The sequence below is a fragment of the Lytechinus pictus genome, chromosome 12 (assembly GCF_037042905.1).
Source record: "Lytechinus pictus isolate F3 Inbred chromosome 12, Lp3.0, whole genome shotgun sequence".
NCBI lineage: Eukaryota > Metazoa > Echinodermata > Echinoidea > Temnopleuroida > Toxopneustidae > Lytechinus > Lytechinus pictus.
This window is the reverse complement of record NC_087256.1, coordinates 4,150,764-4,168,944: the sequence shown is the minus strand read 5'-3', so window position 1 is coordinate 4,168,944 and position 18,181 is coordinate 4,150,764. Positions and strand designations below refer to the sequence as shown.

Below are 18,181 nucleotides of genomic sequence, written 5' to 3'. Positions count from 1 at the left end.
CTGTACATAGCACTACATACTCTGTGAATCTTTATTATATGGAGGTCATATACACTACTCAAAAAAAGTTAAGGACCACTTTTTAAAACGTACATAAAGATTTTATACAAGGTGTTTTATTTCTGGAAATACCTCAGTACAACTGTCCTAAATGTCCTTAAACACGCTGTAATCAATTTCACGCATGGGTGGTTTCAGTTGTTGCACAATGTCTCTCGCATCACTGCACATCCTGAAAAGTGGGCCCCGAGGGGTATCAGCTACCGACATGAAGTGGTAAAAACGAATGTCTGAGTGTCTTTCAGGCAGTTCAGTAACGAGTGTGACCACCTCCTGCAGCAATAACGGCTTCACAGCGCTGTCTCATGGAGCTGATGAGGCGATTGATGTCTCTGACGTCCAGTGCATCCCATGCAGCCTCCAGAGCCACACCCAGCTGCTGCAGTCCAAGTGGATGGGCTTCGAGCTGCTCGAGACTCCTCCCCATCATGTCCCAGACGTGCTCTATCGGGTTTAAGTCCGGGGACCTCGATGGCCACTCCATACGCTCAATCCCCTGGCCCTCAAGGAACTCGGTCACCACCCTAGCTCGGTGGGCACGGGCATTGTCATCCATGAAAATGATGTTTTGTCCCACATTTTCTGCAAATGGCACCACTATAGGTTCAAGGACCTCATCCCTGTACCTCACTCCTGTCATTGCTCCCCCTGGGACCACGTAGAGACGAGTACGGTTGGCGTAGGTGATGCCTCCCCACACCATGACGCTGCCTCCCCCATAACGGTCATGTTCTGCAATACAGGGGTCTGCAAATCTCTCTCCTGGTCGCCTCCAGACTCTCGAACGTCCATCATTGTGGTCAAGGGAAAATCTGCTCTCATCTGTGAACAGAACTCTACGCCATTGCTGTCTGGTCCATCTGACATGCTCCCGGGCCCAGTTGAGACGAATTCTTCTGTGAGCAGGAGTGAGTGGGACACACTGAGCTGGCCGTCTGGCATGCATATTGGCTCTGTGAAGTCGGTTACGGATTGTTTGAGTGGAAACAATCACTCCAGTTGCTGCAGCGAAGTCATTGTTGAGGCGGCGTGCACTGTGAAAGCGGTTGCGGAGGCTGAGATTCGTCAAGTAGCGATCATCTCTAGGGGTTGTCGAAACTGGTCGGCCACTGCGGGGTCTCTCGGAGTATAGCCCTGTATCTCGGTGTCTTTGATTTGCTCTGCTAATGACACTGTGTGACACGCCCATCATTCTGGCTACTCTTCGCTGACTGAGGCCAGCTTCCAGCATCCCTAGGGCACCGAGAGACAGGGATATACTCCGAGAGTTTCCACTCAAACAATCCGTAACCGACTTCACAGAGCCAATATGCATGCCAGACGGCCAGCTCAGTGTGTCCCACTCACTCCTGCTCACAGAAGAATTCGTCTCAACTGGGCCCGGGAGCATGTCAGATGGACCAGACAGCAATGGCGTAGAGTTCTGTTCACAGATGAGAGCAGATTTTCCCTTGACCACAATGATGGACGTTCGAGAGTCTGGAGGCGACCAGGAGAGAGATTTGCAGACCCCTGTATTGCAGAACATGACCGTTATGGGGGAGGCAGCGTCATGGTGTGGGACGGCATCACCTACGCCAACCGTACTCGTCTCTACGTGGTCCCAGGGGGAGCAATGACAGGAGTGAGGTACAGGGATGAGGTCCTTGAACCTATAGTGGTGCCATTTGCAGAAAATGTGGGACAAAACATCATTTTCATGGATGACAATGCCCGTGCCCACCGAGCTAGGGTGGTGACCGAGTTCCTTGAGGGCCAGGGGATTGAGCGTATGGAGTGGCCAGCGAGGTCCCCGGACTTAAACCCGATAGAGCACGTCTGGGACATGATGGGGAAGAGTCTCGAGCAGCTCGAAGCCCATCCACTTGGACTGCAGCAGCTGGGTGTGGCTCTGGAGGCTGCATGGGATGCACTGGACGTCAGAGACATCAATCGCCTCATCAGCTCCATGAGACAGCGCTGTGAAGCCGTTATTGCTGCAGGAGGTGGTCACACTCGTTACTGAACTGCCTGAAAGACACTCAGACATTCGTTTTTACCACTTCATGTCGGTAGCTGATACCCCTCGGGGCCCACTTTTCAGGATGTGCAGTGATGCGAGAGACATTGTGCAACAACTGAAACCACCCATGCGTGAAATTGATTACAGCGTGTTTAAGGACATTTAGGACAGTTGTACTGAGGTATTTCCAGAAATAAAACACCTTGTATAAAATCTTTATGTACGTTTTAAAAAGTGGTCCTTAACTTTTTTTGAGTAGTGTATATATATATACATATATATATATACATATATATATATATATATATATATATATATAAATGTGTAAAGTTTTACATGTACAACAGCTTTGGCAACTCTTTTATTTAAATATTGTAAAGAAATGGATGAAGAGAACAATGGTAGGCGTAGCTTCAATCAAGGTTACCCAGAGCTATCTACCCTTTGGAAAAATTGGTGGTGCCGAAAAAATGTCTCTGCCGGGAATCGAACCCGGGCCCCCAGCTTTGAACGCCGGTGCCTTAACCACTAGACCACAGAGACGGGTTAGTGGCTAGGGCGACCCCGATCTGATATATATATATATATATATATATATATATATATATATATATACATACCTATTGAGCGTCTGCTACCGGCGGTTTCACACCCGGACTTGAGGCGATCTTCAGGCAGACGTTATTGACTATTTGTGTGGTGCGGCAGGTCAATTTGACGCTTCGGTGGTTTCCGGTTTGGTCTCGTTCGGTGTCTGCACTTTGAAATCAGTTCCGACCTTTTGTTAAGTGAGTTTCTGTGTGTTGTTATGGACACTTTTTCCTCCAGGCAAAGATTGCACAGGCCACTTTTTCTTTGGTTTAAGTTTGACTTTTTTTCGATGTCTCAAGTTAGCGTAGATTCAATGTTCTTTTCCTTCAGATTCCATATGTATTTTGAAAGTTGAGTTTCGTTCCGGTATCTTTCATGCTTAAATGATTTGATGTGGTTTCTGTATCTATCTTTGAATGTCCCCCCTGCAAGCCCGAAGTAGTGTTTCTCTTCCTTGCCATGTCGGATCGTCGCCTTGTATACCAGAGCCGTCTGCATCCACTTTCCTTGTAATGGACATTGGGTTTTTTGCCGACAGTTACATTTTGGCTTATTTTCCGCTCGTGGGTCTGATTGCTTGACAACTTTTTGGTTGTGGGTTTTTATTATGGTATCCATGTTTTTCATGCAACTGTAGCTAACCTTTATTGTTTTCTTGTTGAATATTTGCTTCATTATTAGCTTTAGGAATTTCCCTCCTACATTGGTTTTGACTTCAGAATTGTAAGGTGGGTTAAACCAGGTGACTTTTCTACTTCTGTTTCTTCTTTTTCTTCCTTCTTCTACTGGTCTGGTGTATTTGATGGTTTTGTCATACCCGCTTCTTTTGAGGGTATCGTTGTATGCTGGCACTGCTTTCTTGAATAAGTCTTCGTTAGAAGACAGTGTCGAGAGGCGCTTCTCAACGGCCGCAGGTATGTGGTTGAGGATAGGGGGTGGATGGTTGGATGCCCTATGTACGTAGGTGACTGTGTCGTTAGGTTTTCTATATGGTTGAAAATCGCCTGTGTCTAGATTGAGGGTGACGTCCAAGTAATCTACGATTTTTTGGTTGGTTTGGACGGTGATGCGTAGGCCGAGATCATTGAAGACCTTTATGAGGTCTTTTCGCGCCCTATCCGCCCTGCTCCCTGATGCTCGTCGGAGTACCGCTAGGTATATATATATATATGTGAACCAAGATAAAACAGTCTTTTATGATCATATTGCATGTTGTCTCAAGATACTGTCAATGCTTATCAAGTGATACTGCTTTTAATGTGTATGAAGGTGAACTGAAAATTTATCTCTGAGCTATATGTTGTGAGCAATCATATCAGATTTAATGCAATGTTGATCATTTTATATACCAAATTAACACCATTTTATTTTAACATGTGTTTCTTTACAATCTCTTTATTGAAAATAGATTGTAAGTGAAGTGTGGATGGTGGCTTATTAATCTTTCCTTTCTGATTATATAGAGTATTTACAATATTTCATTCTTTTCTGTACTATTTTGTAGAAATGTACCCATGGTGACACAGCAGAAGTGATGCATGCATTATTGAGGACCGTTATTCAAGCTGTCATCTACATGTACCTAGAGCAAGACCTTGGTCTCATTGTAAGTATACATCATTTTGCTTGAAGATATTAATTCAACTTCTTGAAATATTTGTGAATGTTGGATCCAGATTATAGGTACTTATCATCTCAAGGCTCTTATTTAGATCAGTCGTAGGGCTATTCCATTGATATTGAATTATTGTGATATTGAAAAGCAATTATGTGCTATTATGTTATTGATTTTTTTAAAGATAATTTTAGAAATGATTACAAGAAATGTCTCTTTCTGATAATTTGAATAATACAAACCATTTTTTTCCCAGGGCAAGTATGTTGCTTGTATGGTAAGTCTCCTGAGACAGATGAGTGATATTCATTATCAGGAATACATCAATCAGTTCCCAACCAGGACAGATCTGACAGACTTCCTCATGGAGATATTCCTAGTCTTCAAAGACCTTGTCTCTAAAAACGTCTTCCCCAATGACTGGTCTATGATGATCTTACAGCTCAACAGGTAAACTGGGCTCTGATTCATAATATGTGCTATAAATAGCACAGCAGAATATATTCTTTTCTTAGATAGTTTCTGCACTCTATAAATTTACCTTTGTATTGATCAAAATGTGGAATTTATGATGAATTTGGTCTGGGCCAATTAATTTCCTTCTCTTGTAAAGTAATTTCAAGCCTGATCTCCTTTTTTGGTCTTGGTGTTATCTCATTTCATTTCATTTATTGATTTATTTCAATAAAATTTTGGTTAAAGATACTTAGAAAGTAATTATTTAGGATTACTGTAGACAGTCTAAAAAGCAAAAGAGCTTTATATAGGGTTGGCTCCTGGCTACAGTTCAAGTGAAATGTTTATTAAATGGATTGATAATGAATAGGATAAATTACATATGAATCCTCAACAATGAAGTATGTTAATGATATAATGATATAGAAGTGTTAATAGAAAAGTTCCCCATCTCATAAATCCAGTTATGTGGGTGTAAATGTCAAGCATTTGTTTTAATTTTTCTTTTGTCCAATGAAAGTGTTACCAAAGTGTTAATGTATTAAGTGTAATCTCTTCATTGTCTTTCAGTGTAATTCTTCTTGCGATGAAGCAGTTTGCCCGGGTTCTTCATCGCTCCTTTGTTCGCATTGAGGACTTTGAGTTCCAGCTTTGGAATAACTTCTTTCATCTAGCTGTTGCTTTCGTTACTCAGGATTCTTTGCAGCTTGAGAATCTACTACAGACAAAACGGAACAACATCATTGACAAGTAAGTACTCTCATTTTATTAGTTTTAAATGTTTCATGATAATCCATCATATAAAATGGTAATTATTAATTGTTAAAATCAAATCATCTATTGATATCTATGGCTGATGTTTGATTATCTTATGTTAATTCATTGATTTATTCATAATTTATATGTATTTATTAATAGATCATTCCTTGTTTATGATTGTTTTAGTTACGCTTATCATTAAGTAAATGTTATATATTACAATACCTTCAGTCTAATAAAAAAATATTTCAAGTTTGGTGTAGAAATAATGGTGGTGCTCTTATCTCAACATCCTCTTGATGAGTAACTGACTGATATGCTTATAAAATTCTATTACTTTATTTTGGATCTGGTACAAAGTTGCTTACCATCTTCAATCATTATTCCAATCGTCGTGCTTCTGCATTTCGTCAAGACCCCAAAGGAAGATTTTTCTTGTTTGAAAGCATTAAACTATGTCCAAAACCGGGGCCCGTCTTACAAAGAGTTACAACTGATCAGATCAATCTCAATTATATGGAAATCCATCAACGTCATAATTTTTCCTCAGGAAATATGCACAGTGTCCTTAGTAAACAAAGAAAATCAAACTGAATCTTCAAGAGAATGAGGAATGTATGAATGTACATCATAATTATCTAGCAAATATCTTTAACAAATTTGCATTTAAGATGTTGACGTTGCTGGCCGTCCATAGTTGTGATTGATCGGATCAATCGCAACTCTTTGTAAGACGGGGCCCTGGTACACTTTGGCATTTGGCATATGATGAGCTTTATGCAGTGTATTATCTTGATTCTTATGGGTATAAATGTTCATTCATTCCTCCACTCTTCAGGTATGGTGACATGAGGAGAGAGGTCTCATTTGAGATAATCCGTACAATGTGGAACTATCTAGGCAAGAACAAGATCAAGTTCATCCCAGGTTTGATTGGTCCATTCCTAGAGGTTGCCCTAGTACCTGAGGTGGAGCTACGGAAGGCTACCATCCCTATCTTCTTTGATATGATCAACTGTGAGTTCAGCATCAAGAATAACTTCAAGATGGTGAGTGAAAACCTCTCAACTATTTAACAAATTTAATTAATAGAATTTTGAATTTTGACCATTCTGAGATATTTTTCCAAAATTGATTTCTGCACTTTCATAGAGAAATGCTACCTTTTTTAAATACCATTTTAAAGCAAAATTTACCTTTTTTTTTCAAATGAAAGGTTGGGAGGAAGTTTAGTGTGATGGTCGCATGGGAGAACAAGACCCTTTTCCATAAAGATTGTTATCAATTACAAATTCTAGGATACTATGATGATTTTGCTCTAAAGTAATTGAATTTCAGCAAGATATTAAGAATTTTCCAGACAACTCACCCTTGTGTCCTGTCTAATATACAAGAAATTGAAAAAATGCAAAAATTTAGAATATTTCATTAAATAGAACACAAATTTCACAGAAGCAGAAGTTGGCTTTCATGAGAAGAATACTAGACACTAGTTTTGATCGCTTGCTAAGCTTTCGATGTCTTACTCCTCATTCCTTCTCTTCCTCTTACAGTTTGAACGAGAGATCATTGGTCAGCTAGACGCTCTAGTAGAAGGTGGACGAGGAGATGAACAATTCAAGGATCTCTTCAAAGAAATGTAAGTTTTTATTCTCTCATGCAAAGCCCTTTTCTATTCATTTCTCAGAATGAGAGCAGAAGATAAAAGTTGCTCTTGTAAAGTGGGAAAAGTTGAATTATGTATATTTGGTCCCTTCATTTAGTTGGCTTATCTTGTGGTATTTATATTCACAGTGGATAAACTTTTTTTTTTTCTTCAAGTATGTGATAAATTACAAAGTTATAACAATGTAGCAATGATAAAATACAGCATAATATTGATATGATGACATGTAAGAGATAGGATACTACTTAGATACAAGAATACAAGTACAAGTATGAAATACATATTTGAAATCCAGAACAAATACTAAATAAAAAATACTACCTCATCGACTTTACTTTCATATTGCTTTCAAAACTCATGCAGTCTCTCTTCTACAGCTGGAGTATCATTCACAAATGAAACACAAACTAAGTCAATGACCTATATTCCAAATTTTCAAACTATTGTCTAAATCTGTGGGTTTATTATGGGTAGCCAAATGAAACTATTACTCTAAAGATGATTTTTTTTTTTTGCTATACAGCCTGTGTGATTTCTGTGGGAAGCATCAGTACTTAAATCAAAGTGGAGTACACTTTGTGAACCTGGTAACCAAACTGCTGGACAGACTACTGGACTACCGGGCTATCATACATACAGACAACAAGGAGAATAGAATGAGCTGTATCGTCAATCTATTGGTAAGTTAAATCTCATCTTTTGACATCTTGATAATAATAACTTTTCTTGAGGACTTGTGTGATGGTATTATCGTATTAAGATAAACGTTGACTCATTGCATAGAAATTATCACTATTAAGATGGAAGTTAACCCTAACAAAAAGTTGATTTGGATCAAAAGATGAAAACTGAAGTTGCTGAAAATTGAAATCAGATGCAATTTAAGAAAGCTATGACAAACATAAACTGCTGATTTCATGCAATGAAACTTTCTAGGAATTTTAAAGAAATTTATATTTAATTCTAAATTAAATCTTAGTTGTGCAGACATAGCCATCCTGTTACACCAAGGTAAACACAGGTATGTACCTTCTTTTCATTGTTTGATACAGAACTTCTACAAGGACATGGATAGACAGGATATGTATACTAGATACCTCTATAAACTCTGTGATCTACATCTGGAATGTGATAACTACACAGAGGCTGGATTCACGCTTCAGCTACAAGCAGACAGACTCAAGGTATAGTGCTCAGTCAGTGGCTGCACGGCCCATGACTAATCGGGCAAAAGCAAACTTTCAAAGGATTGCTATTTCTGATTTCTGTTTCAAAAAAAAAATATGGATTTTCTACTCTTTTTTTTTCTCTCTTTCAACTTTTGTTATTGATAGAGTGGGAAATCAAGTAGTTTGATTTAAAAATGATTTGACTTAGAAAACTGCACATCAAACATCTACCTGCTGTAGAGTCAAACCAACAGAAAGCTAGTCTTTCATTTTGAATGAAAAAAAAATGGAAATAAAGAGAAGATATTTATTTGAATGGGATGATAGGGGTTGGTTTGTAAGGTTACAGTGTTAAAAGCATAGGTATGATAATATTGATATTAAAACTATACAAAGAGAAGCTTGAATTGCTTCAACATTTCTATCTAATTTATTTTTCCCTTGAAATTGTTTTCACCCTGTCATATCATGTAGCCTTTTTTGTAATTGATCCTCACTGATTTCAACTTTGCATCTTAAAAATATAATTTCCGTATGACTTTTGATGGATAGTTCAATAAAAAATGAATGAAATATTTATTTATTTGAATGTCCAGTGGTCAGACTCACCGTTGCTGACATCAAGTGACAAGTACCCGGAGGCGATGACCGATAGACAACTCAAGGAAGTACTCTACTATGACATCATTGAATTCTTTGATAAGGGCAAGGTCAGTTGGTATGCCTGTCATTTTGATATTCAATTCACATTAATTTATTATTTCATCAATTTTAATTTATCAAATTGGCAACATAGAGTTATATTTTTTTGTCTTTCATTTTAAAAGTTTAAATTCCTGACATAAAGAGAATATGCGAAGGGAAAGTTTCATTTTTTTTGCAAGTTTTTATGGAGATACAGTATTCAAGGCATTTCTATCATGTTGCCAGATTTGATATTTCAATTATTTTTGTCCTTTAAACACTTTAAAAATCAAATGATATTGATGCAATGAAAATGGGCACAGTTCGTGAAGTAAATTAGTTATATTTGTTCTTTCTTTTAGATGTGGGAGAGGGGAATTGCCCTGTGCAAGGAGTTATGCAATCAATACGAGAGGGAAACGTTTGACTATGTTCAGATGAGTGAAATACTGGTAAGTTTGTATTGTGGATTCGCTGTTTGAATTCATGACAGTTTTCATTGGATGCACAAATGTTTTGGAAAGGATGTGAATGTCAAAAAAAATTGTATGAAGTCCAAGTCACATTTTTCATTGGATGCACAAATGTTTTGGAAAGGACGTGAATGTCAAAAAAATTGTATAAAGTCCAAGTCACATTTTTCATTGGATGCACAAATGTTTTGGAAAGGACATGAATGTCAAAAAAATTGTATAAAGTCCAAGTCACATTTTATTCAAAACATGCACCAAATATGTGCTTCGTTTTGGAAGTTTCACCAATCGCTCATTGAGTTGTTGGAGTTTGATGAAAATTTAGAAATAATTTAAACTGGATGTATGATTGTATTGGAAGAGAGGGAAAATTCCTGTTCATGGAGCTATATGTATACTATCAGTATGAGATGGAAATATTCATATCCTCTGCTCTTCTTGTTTTAGATGTGAACATTGTATAGATAGAAATTTAGATGAACTGAATAATAGATGAGCACAATTGTATAGTCTGTTATACCTAATTTTGTTATATTTACAACCCAGATAGCAAACTTGTCTAAAAACAATCTAACCTCATAAAATATCAACACGAGTGATGTTTCTTGAAAGATGATTATTAACATTTTTACTTTCTTTTTCTGACCATTCAACTTAGACTTCTGAATACTAGTAATAGAGAGAGAGAGAGAAGCATCTGTTTCCCTAATCTTATCTGTGTTTCTCCAAGATCTGGAACTAGTCTTTGCCACCATCTAAACCATAGGGAAAAATATTTAACTTCTTAACATTGTTTATACTTTTTTTTATAATCAGAGGCGGCAGGCTAACCTGTATGATAACATCATGAAGGTTCCGAGACCGTCACCAGAGTACTTCAAGGTCTGGTACATAGGCCAAGCCTTCCCAGCATTCCTCAAGGTTAGTTTATTCAAATTTGACATTCCATTTAGTTCAATTGATTCTATGTAGCCTCACTTGATCAGCTTTTATTCCTCAAATTGGCAACATGGGGGTATTATCTTTCATTGCTAAACTTTTCCTTTTAAACATGTTTCTGGATTAAAGATTGATTTGGAACTAGAGCAAGATGGATGTTCCCTGGTTGGAGATAGATGCATATATCAAGATTTATTAGAGTTGCAGTTCATAAGGGCACTTTTATGCAAGAACTATTATATATAATGACTGCTATCCATAATATGTGGCTGAATGAATAACAGGACAGGCAAATGAGACCAACACATCACTATTTGTCAGGTCGGTCATTCATTAGGACCACTATTATTCGTAAATCAATACAATATCTTTCTTTTTTCAGAATCGAGTGTTCATCTACAGGGGGAAGGAGTATGAGAGATTAGCAGACTTTGTTGCTAGGCAACAACAGCTGTATCCGAGTGCAACCCTCCTTAACAAGACCACACCCCCTGACAAGGAGCTCTTTGAAAATAAAGGCCAAAGTATCCTTTTTTTGTCATGCTTTTTTTTTAAAATGATATCAAGACTAAAAACCTGTATTAGTTTCTGAATCCTAGAATATTGAAATAATTTTTTATCAAGTTGCATATATATATATTTGAAAGCATCATAATGTATGGTAATCAGACTCTTTTCAACAAAAAGCCTATGATTTGGAACCCCTCTTTAGATTGCAATTTTTCTTCATTAATACTGAAATCAATGACTCATTAGGCATCAAAAGTGTATGAGCCCCTAATTCGTATGAAGTTGGTTATATGTCTTTGTTTAACCATGTCACAGAAAAGTTCAACTGTTGTGTATGTTCCTTAATGCAATTGTACGTTAGTTCTTCAAATCGTACCTGTGCAACCCAAACGAGATACCAAGAAGGAATTCAGAGGAAAGAACATCAGTGAACAGATTCTCAGGTTAGCTAATATGAATGAAAATGATGATGGTGATGGTGGTGGTGGTGGTGATGGTGTTGACGATGACGATGAAGAAAATTGCGAATTGTGATTGAAATATTTTATAAAATTACATTGACGATGGAGGCTGCACTCTTGCGCAATAGATAATATTACTTTTTATTAAAAAAAATCAATTTCTCTCCACTTTTTGCATGTCGAGACCAGGCTACTCGTTGTCAAGGCATTGATTCTTACCATGTCGGATTTGACATTTTTGGGCTGTTGAGCATTGTTAACTTCTCACCATTGTGTGATGTGGCTTTATTTTGCTTAGTGGGGAGATTTTATAATGTCATTATCTGCATTATTTGGCATTGGTAGTATTTTTGTGTGACTTCATGGTGTATTCTGTCCATTATCTTTCAGCTACTACTCAGTGAATGAAGTACAGAAGTTCACCTACTCTAGACCGTTCCATAAAGAACAGAAAGACAGAGAGAATGAGTTCAAGGTGAGTACTCATCATGCCTGTGTAGATCTCACAGAAAATTGCAAATACATTTTCGATAATTCCTGTTGGAATTTCATGAAAATTTGAATGTCTCGCCCCAATTTTTCTCCTTATTCGCTATACATCACAAACTGCTCAAGCCATGATGATTTGAGATCATACAATCTTTTATGAAAACAAAAGGATACCCAGTGATAAATCATTTCAGTAAAGTTGAAAATCTAGGGGTCAGATATTCATACTTAATTGAATCACCAATAAAGTCATCAGCTGTGAACAGTTAAAATCCTATTTGCCTGTTTTCATTCACGTTTCATTCATTCTCATATATTTTTTATAGTTTAGGTAGTCATGTAAACTTTCCTTTGTGTATGTTTGTAATCCTTTAATTTTGTTTGAACAGACTATGTGGATAGAGAGGACACATTTCTCAACAGAGTATAAGCTACCTGGCAATCTCAGATGGTTTGAGGTGGTAGAATCATGTACGGTGAGTTAACCCATTCAATCCTACTACTGTGCACTTAATTATTGTAGTCAGAATGATCTGATTTGATATGGTCAAAAACAGAAGTCTTTCCTAGTGCATTCTGGAATGTGAAATATTGGATAAATTTCATTAGGTCAAAGATCAGATCAGATATCACAAGAATTTCTGTGAAAGAAATGGTTTTATATGACACCTAGATAGATCCTTGGCATTTGATTGGTTGTTTGATATCAATCATTCGAACCGTTTTACAATGACATCATCGTCTGTGCATGTTTGGATCCATACGATTCTGTCCATTGCAGGCGCGCACCGAGACTGCAGGCATCACAAGTAAATCAATCAACAGAACGATCTCGCACTGCATGATCATAATTATTTTGCATCAAAATAAATAAATTTTATATGAAAACAATCTGTGTCATATGAAATTTATTAATAAAGTGTCATATAAACCAAATAATGAATGTTCCTTCATTCGGTGAAAGATTTAAAAAATGATCCAGGCGTAGGATCTTTTCATCTTTTACCTCATGAAGTATTTTGTCCTTTGCACTCATAAACATTCATTATTTGTATACTAGTTTATTTTGCCAATATATAATAATGATACTGATAACAATAACAAGCTAATGAAAACATAGGTTTGGCAGTGATTTTTTTCTTGGGGAAGGGGGGGGGTGGGTAGGGGATAACGGAGACCTTCGTTATTTTTAATACAGTGACAGTCTTTACAAGTATGATGCCCGGTAATCTTTCAGTGGTTCAGGAAATCAACATCAATGCGCTGTTTATGAAACTTATGCTCTACCAACTGAAGAGTGAAGAGGTGCTGAGGTGACAGATCTTTTTATGTTGCAGGCCCCCATTTGTGGAATTCACTCCCATCGCACATCAAGACTTGCAAGTCACCAGAACTCTTCCACAACAAATTAAAGACTCACCTTATGAAGCAAGCATTTGCTTAACTGTTGTGGGATTACTTTAAGTTCTTAGAAACTGCATTGTATTAAGCGCTATATAAAAGCTCCATATTATTTATTATTTACTTGTTACTTTGATTTCCAACTTAAACTGATAGTGTAATTTTTCTTGTAATTTTTTTTTCTATTTTAAGTATTTAGTGATTTCATTTTCTGGATTGAAAAAGTTGTTCATTGTGCGCCCTGAGTGCCATTATCCACAGACATGTGCGCTATATAAATCTTAAATTATTATTATTATTTTGTACACTTATATATACAATATATTGCATTAACAGGAAGAATTGAGTCCGATCCAGAATGCCATTGAGAACATGGAAGACGTGAATCGTAAGCTGAGGGCGCTAATCATCCAGCATGAAGAAGATCAGAACCTTCCCATCAATCCCCTGAGTCTCCAGCTCAACGGTGTCATCGACTCGGCCGTCATGGGTGGACCGGTCATGTATGAAAGGGTGAGAATGCTGTCCTCAGATTAATGATGTTTATCTTTACGTTCTTAACAATGTTTGAAATGATGTCTGGCTCTCCTTCAGTTTGCATTGGAATTGCATTATATCGTATGTAGGAAGTGCAGCCTAACCACATGCACATGTTATACTAGTGAAATAGTTATATTTACACAAGGAATATCATACATATCACAATTCTTGTAGGATGGGATTAAGGAGGGATCATCATGCAAGATCCCGATTTAAGATTTAAGATTCATTGATAAATGCTATATATTAGCAACTGAGAAAAATAAGAGAGAAAAACGAAGAAACCTAATGTAAATTTTATATGATTTTAACAAATGCACTATGTAATACCCCAAATTTTAGAAATGTATTCTTGTGTTGTTTTTTCAAGGCATTCTGTGTTGAGGATTATGTAGCACAGCATCCTGAGGATAGCATTCATATATCAAGGCTCAAAGAGCTCTTTGCTGAGCAGGTAAGTATTCAGATTAAATTATGTTGGATACTCTAATGTATGCAATTGGGACTGAGTTAAGTCCTAAAGCCATTGGCCCACATTCTGAAATCCAGTTTAATTTAGGTTATGGTCTTACTCTATGCTAAATTTATGCAAAGCTGAAAATGTGAAAAAAAAATTACATTGTATGTTTCTTTATGTATACTGTGTCTTTCCCAATGATTTAATGTTGTAGAAAACTATTCAAATTATTATTTCCAGACAGTTATGAATGATTGAGTTCAGCTTTAAATGTGCTTATAAACTGAACCTCTGCTGTTTTAGAGATTTGTGTCTGCATTGGCGGTCCATAGCTTTTAAGAGTTTAAATCAAACCCAAGATCATGACATGGACCATACACTTTATACATGTGACTTGGCGAAAGGCTCATGCCAAGACCAACAATATTTGGTTCTATTGACTCCCTTTTCTTTTATGCACCATATATTATTTGTTACATAATGCTTCATGATTTTTATTCTTGTGATTTAATAAGTGTATCAATGCAAATCTATTGATTTTCAATTTATTTTGTATGGTTTATAACAGTGAAAGGTTTGTGGTTTATTTGGTCATGTAATTCACAAATATAATGCCACTACATATCGTTCTGTCCTTTCACTATTCTTTGCAGATGCCACATAATAAACTCTTGCTTGATATTACTTGATTTATTCTGTTATTTAAAGCCTATTTAAGATGTGGTAAATCCTTCATGAATGAATGACTGATACATGCATTTTGTGTTTCTGCATAGATCCCGCTGGTGGAATTAGGGTTGACGTTACACAGGAACAAGATGTCAGAGGACCTAAGACCCTTCCAACGAAAGATGGAGGATCAGTTTCAGAAACGAAGATCGATCGTTGAAGAGCGTTACGGCAAGAAGGTAGGGAAGGATAATCTTTAAAAGATTTCAATTATATAGTTTGGGCAGGAAATAAGATTAGTAGTGGCATTTTTTGGTTATATGAGAAAAGCTCTCAACTACGTTCTGTAAAGTCCTATTTTAAAATGTGCTGCTCAGATGACTGTGTAGCAGTTTTTAAAAAAAGATGTGGAGCAAATTACGATGCAATACCAGGATAAGCATTCCCTGTCACATAAACGTTTGTAAAGAGTTTTATTCGAGCAGATATGTTACTATGAAACTGTTACTCGTATTGAGGCTCATCAGTTTTATGCATCAATGTTGGCCTCTTTTATATGTTCATGTGAGTTTATGTGGAGATGTGCTAGGGGTAGGAACTGAAATCATGCTCGTATCAACCTCTGACTCAGCTGGTTTCCTGTGCTGTTCGTTATATCAAAATTATTATTTTTTTCTCACTTTTGTCCTTTTATATACTCCCAAAATCCTAATTTAGTGTAATATCACTGCCATTATTACATTTTAAAGGTGTAATGAAAATGTTACTTATGATGTGGAAAAGCTTCAGTATGTCCATGTTTGATATTTTCAAAATATTTTCTGACTTGTATTTGCTTTCAAGAGAGTATGTACTTCCTTTAAAATCTTGTACAAATACTGTGAAAAGGGCTTCTTTTTGCCTTATAATGCTAAATGAATGTATCACTAAATACTGACAATATTCTCTTGATTCTCTCTGTTCAGTTGATTGAGCACTTTGCGTTGACACCCAACGACAAGTTAATCCAGTCTTTTGCTAGACGACACTCAAGAGGACAGACATACTCGGGGCGCCCTCTTTCATCCATGTCAACATCATCAACATCTTCGGACACACAAGGTTCTCGTAGTAGTATCATCTCAAATCCAGAAAAAGAGTGAGTTGTTATGTTTGTCATTTTCTTTGGATTTTGGGAATAAACTGCAGTGACTACATGTTGTCCAAGTCCTAGAGTAATACCATTTGGAAAGGGTGCTTTACACTCTATAAGCTCTGTAACACAGAGAATGCTCAATTTTATGATCAATAGTAACATGCGTCACTACACCCTTCCAATCATATCAATGGTACGATTGATTGTATTGTCGATACCTATTTCTTGTTTTCTGGGTCCTGTATAATTTAAGAAACAGTCAATTTTAGAATTAATTGGCATTCTTACAGATATGGCAAACAATGTACAAAAAGTTGCATGTGATCGCAATTATTGATTTGTATTCCTTTTGTTATATGGTTGCGCAGATATGCTTGCAGTAAATTTTACAGTAATGAAGTTGTAGAAAGTACATAATCAAATCCGTTTCCGCTTTTGCTCTCCTATGAGTTGACTCTGCTATGTAAAATTTTGTCCAATTTGTCTATGATGTTGTGTTTCTATTGGCTTATTTATGCATGAAGCACTTATCCTACATTTTTTTAAATTTTTTTATGTTGCATGAAGAAACAAATATATAACCCACAGTTTGATTTTTAAAGGAAAGGCCTTTTTATTGGTTACAGCACTGTGTCCTAAAATGGTGTACTAGTATACTGTCAATCTACTGATGTCACAAATTGTTAGTCATTCATAAGCTTCAAATGTGACTGATTAAAATCATTCTTAAATGTTGAAGGCCAGTACAACCTTATAAAGTTCATGAAATCATTTTTGTATAACATTATGCAGTGAAGTCATTCATAATGATTAAGGAAAGTAAATCAGTAGAGCAAAGAAGATGAAATCAATAGAAATATTTATTCCAAAATAAAAGCTAAAGCATTCAAAAATTTGAAATCTTGTAAACATGTCAAAAGAACAAATTGTTCTTAAACTCAAATGATAGAAGGGGATTGCTCATGACCATATCAACAAAAATTATCAGAAAACGTCAGGAAAATAGCAATCATATCAACCAATATAAATGGAGTTATTTTTTGGATGAATATGTACCTTATTAAACATTGGTGCCTAAACAACATGATCTCTTGTGTACAGTATGTATTAGATTTTTGAAGCAATTTGTGACATCTTAAATTATTGACAGTATTGAAAAGTTGGCTGCATGGATTTTTAATTTGATGTTTTGTATGTCTTTGTATTCATTCACAAGGGAACAATGGATAGTGTGTACTCTTTGTTACTCTTCTTCTTCAGAAACTGAGGCTAAATTGCACCTCTTGGCACCTGTGCATGTTCTTATGCAAATATAATTTCAACCCTAGCTCTTTTCTATAAGAAAACAAAAGTTCCTACGTTGAATATTTATACTTAGTCTGAGGCAAATTTACTCATATACACGTATATCAAAGAATAATATTAAAGTCACTGCAACAAGCAATATGCTCCTAAGTAAAAGAATAAGCACACATACCTGCCAATAAATGAAAAATATGCTCGCATTTGGCATTATATTTATCTCTTGAGAATATAAATTGACTGATTGGTTCTGCATAACACACTTGAATCTCATGAAAACCATAATATTTTTATCGTGTTAAGAGACATGCTAATGAAACCATTAAAAAGGGAATGTTTAACAGTGCATGTGTGTGTTTTTTAAAAGCTCTAACTTTTCAAGGAAAGCAAATTGATTTTTTTGTTATTTTGGGGGGTTTTCACAAACCGGTTACCTTTGCTAGGTAGCCTTAACCGTTATGCATGCATTGTTTCTTTTGAATAGTAACAGCTACCTAAGTGTTCCGCAGAAGCTGACCAATAAACATCGGTCACTGTCGTAAGTATTTATTCCCAGATGATTAGTGATAGAGGGACATATAGTATGCTTCTCACCACACATGTATTACCCATTACTAGTTCACCAGCTGTTAGAGTCATGTTAACAAGATGCCATTATATACACATCATGTAGGACCAACTTCTGTTTATGGTTTTACTATCTATAGCAGTTTATCTTGGAGGTACAATTATCAACAACTGATTGACTTTCAATTGAGTCAAAATCTATTCATTTCTATTTTAATTTGAAATAGTAGAAATGT

The 18,181-nt window shown here is 36.4% G+C and overlaps 1 protein-coding gene across 8 annotated transcripts in view; it reads left to right on the top strand.

The window, feature by feature from the left end:
- Nucleotides 1–18,181, top strand: part of LOC129273213 (dedicator of cytokinesis protein 1-like) — an 85,726-nt gene that overhangs the window by 46,644 nt on the left and 20,901 nt on the right. For 4 of the 8 annotated variants that reach the window (XM_064107167.1, XM_064107164.1, XM_064107165.1 and 1 more), the window contains exons 25-43: nucleotides 4,158–4,259; nucleotides 4,525–4,718; nucleotides 5,295–5,474; nucleotides 6,322–6,532; nucleotides 7,037–7,122; nucleotides 7,673–7,829; nucleotides 8,202–8,333; nucleotides 8,915–9,028; nucleotides 9,365–9,454; nucleotides 10,292–10,396; nucleotides 10,797–10,938; nucleotides 11,286–11,367; nucleotides 11,776–11,860; nucleotides 12,264–12,350; nucleotides 13,612–13,788; nucleotides 14,186–14,269; nucleotides 15,049–15,180; nucleotides 15,907–16,079; nucleotides 17,863–17,916. In XM_064107167.1, coding sequence (XP_063963237.1) covers nucleotides 4,158–4,259; nucleotides 4,525–4,718; nucleotides 5,295–5,474; nucleotides 6,322–6,532; nucleotides 7,037–7,122; nucleotides 7,673–7,829; nucleotides 8,202–8,333; nucleotides 8,915–9,028; nucleotides 9,365–9,454; nucleotides 10,292–10,396; nucleotides 10,797–10,938; nucleotides 11,286–11,367; nucleotides 11,776–11,860; nucleotides 12,264–12,350; nucleotides 13,612–13,788; nucleotides 14,186–14,269; nucleotides 15,049–15,180; nucleotides 15,907–16,079; nucleotides 17,863–17,916 — 2,387 coding nt within the window. The remainder of the gene's footprint in view (nucleotides 1–4,157; nucleotides 4,260–4,524; nucleotides 4,719–5,294; nucleotides 5,475–6,321; nucleotides 6,533–7,036; nucleotides 7,123–7,672; nucleotides 7,830–8,201; nucleotides 8,334–8,914; nucleotides 9,029–9,364; nucleotides 9,455–10,291; nucleotides 10,397–10,796; nucleotides 10,939–11,285; nucleotides 11,368–11,775; nucleotides 11,861–12,263; nucleotides 12,351–13,611; nucleotides 13,789–14,185; nucleotides 14,270–15,048; nucleotides 15,181–15,906; nucleotides 16,080–17,862; nucleotides 17,917–18,181) is intronic. The other 4 variants (XM_064107170.1, XM_064107168.1, XM_064107169.1 and 1 more) reach the window with 1 other exon arrangement.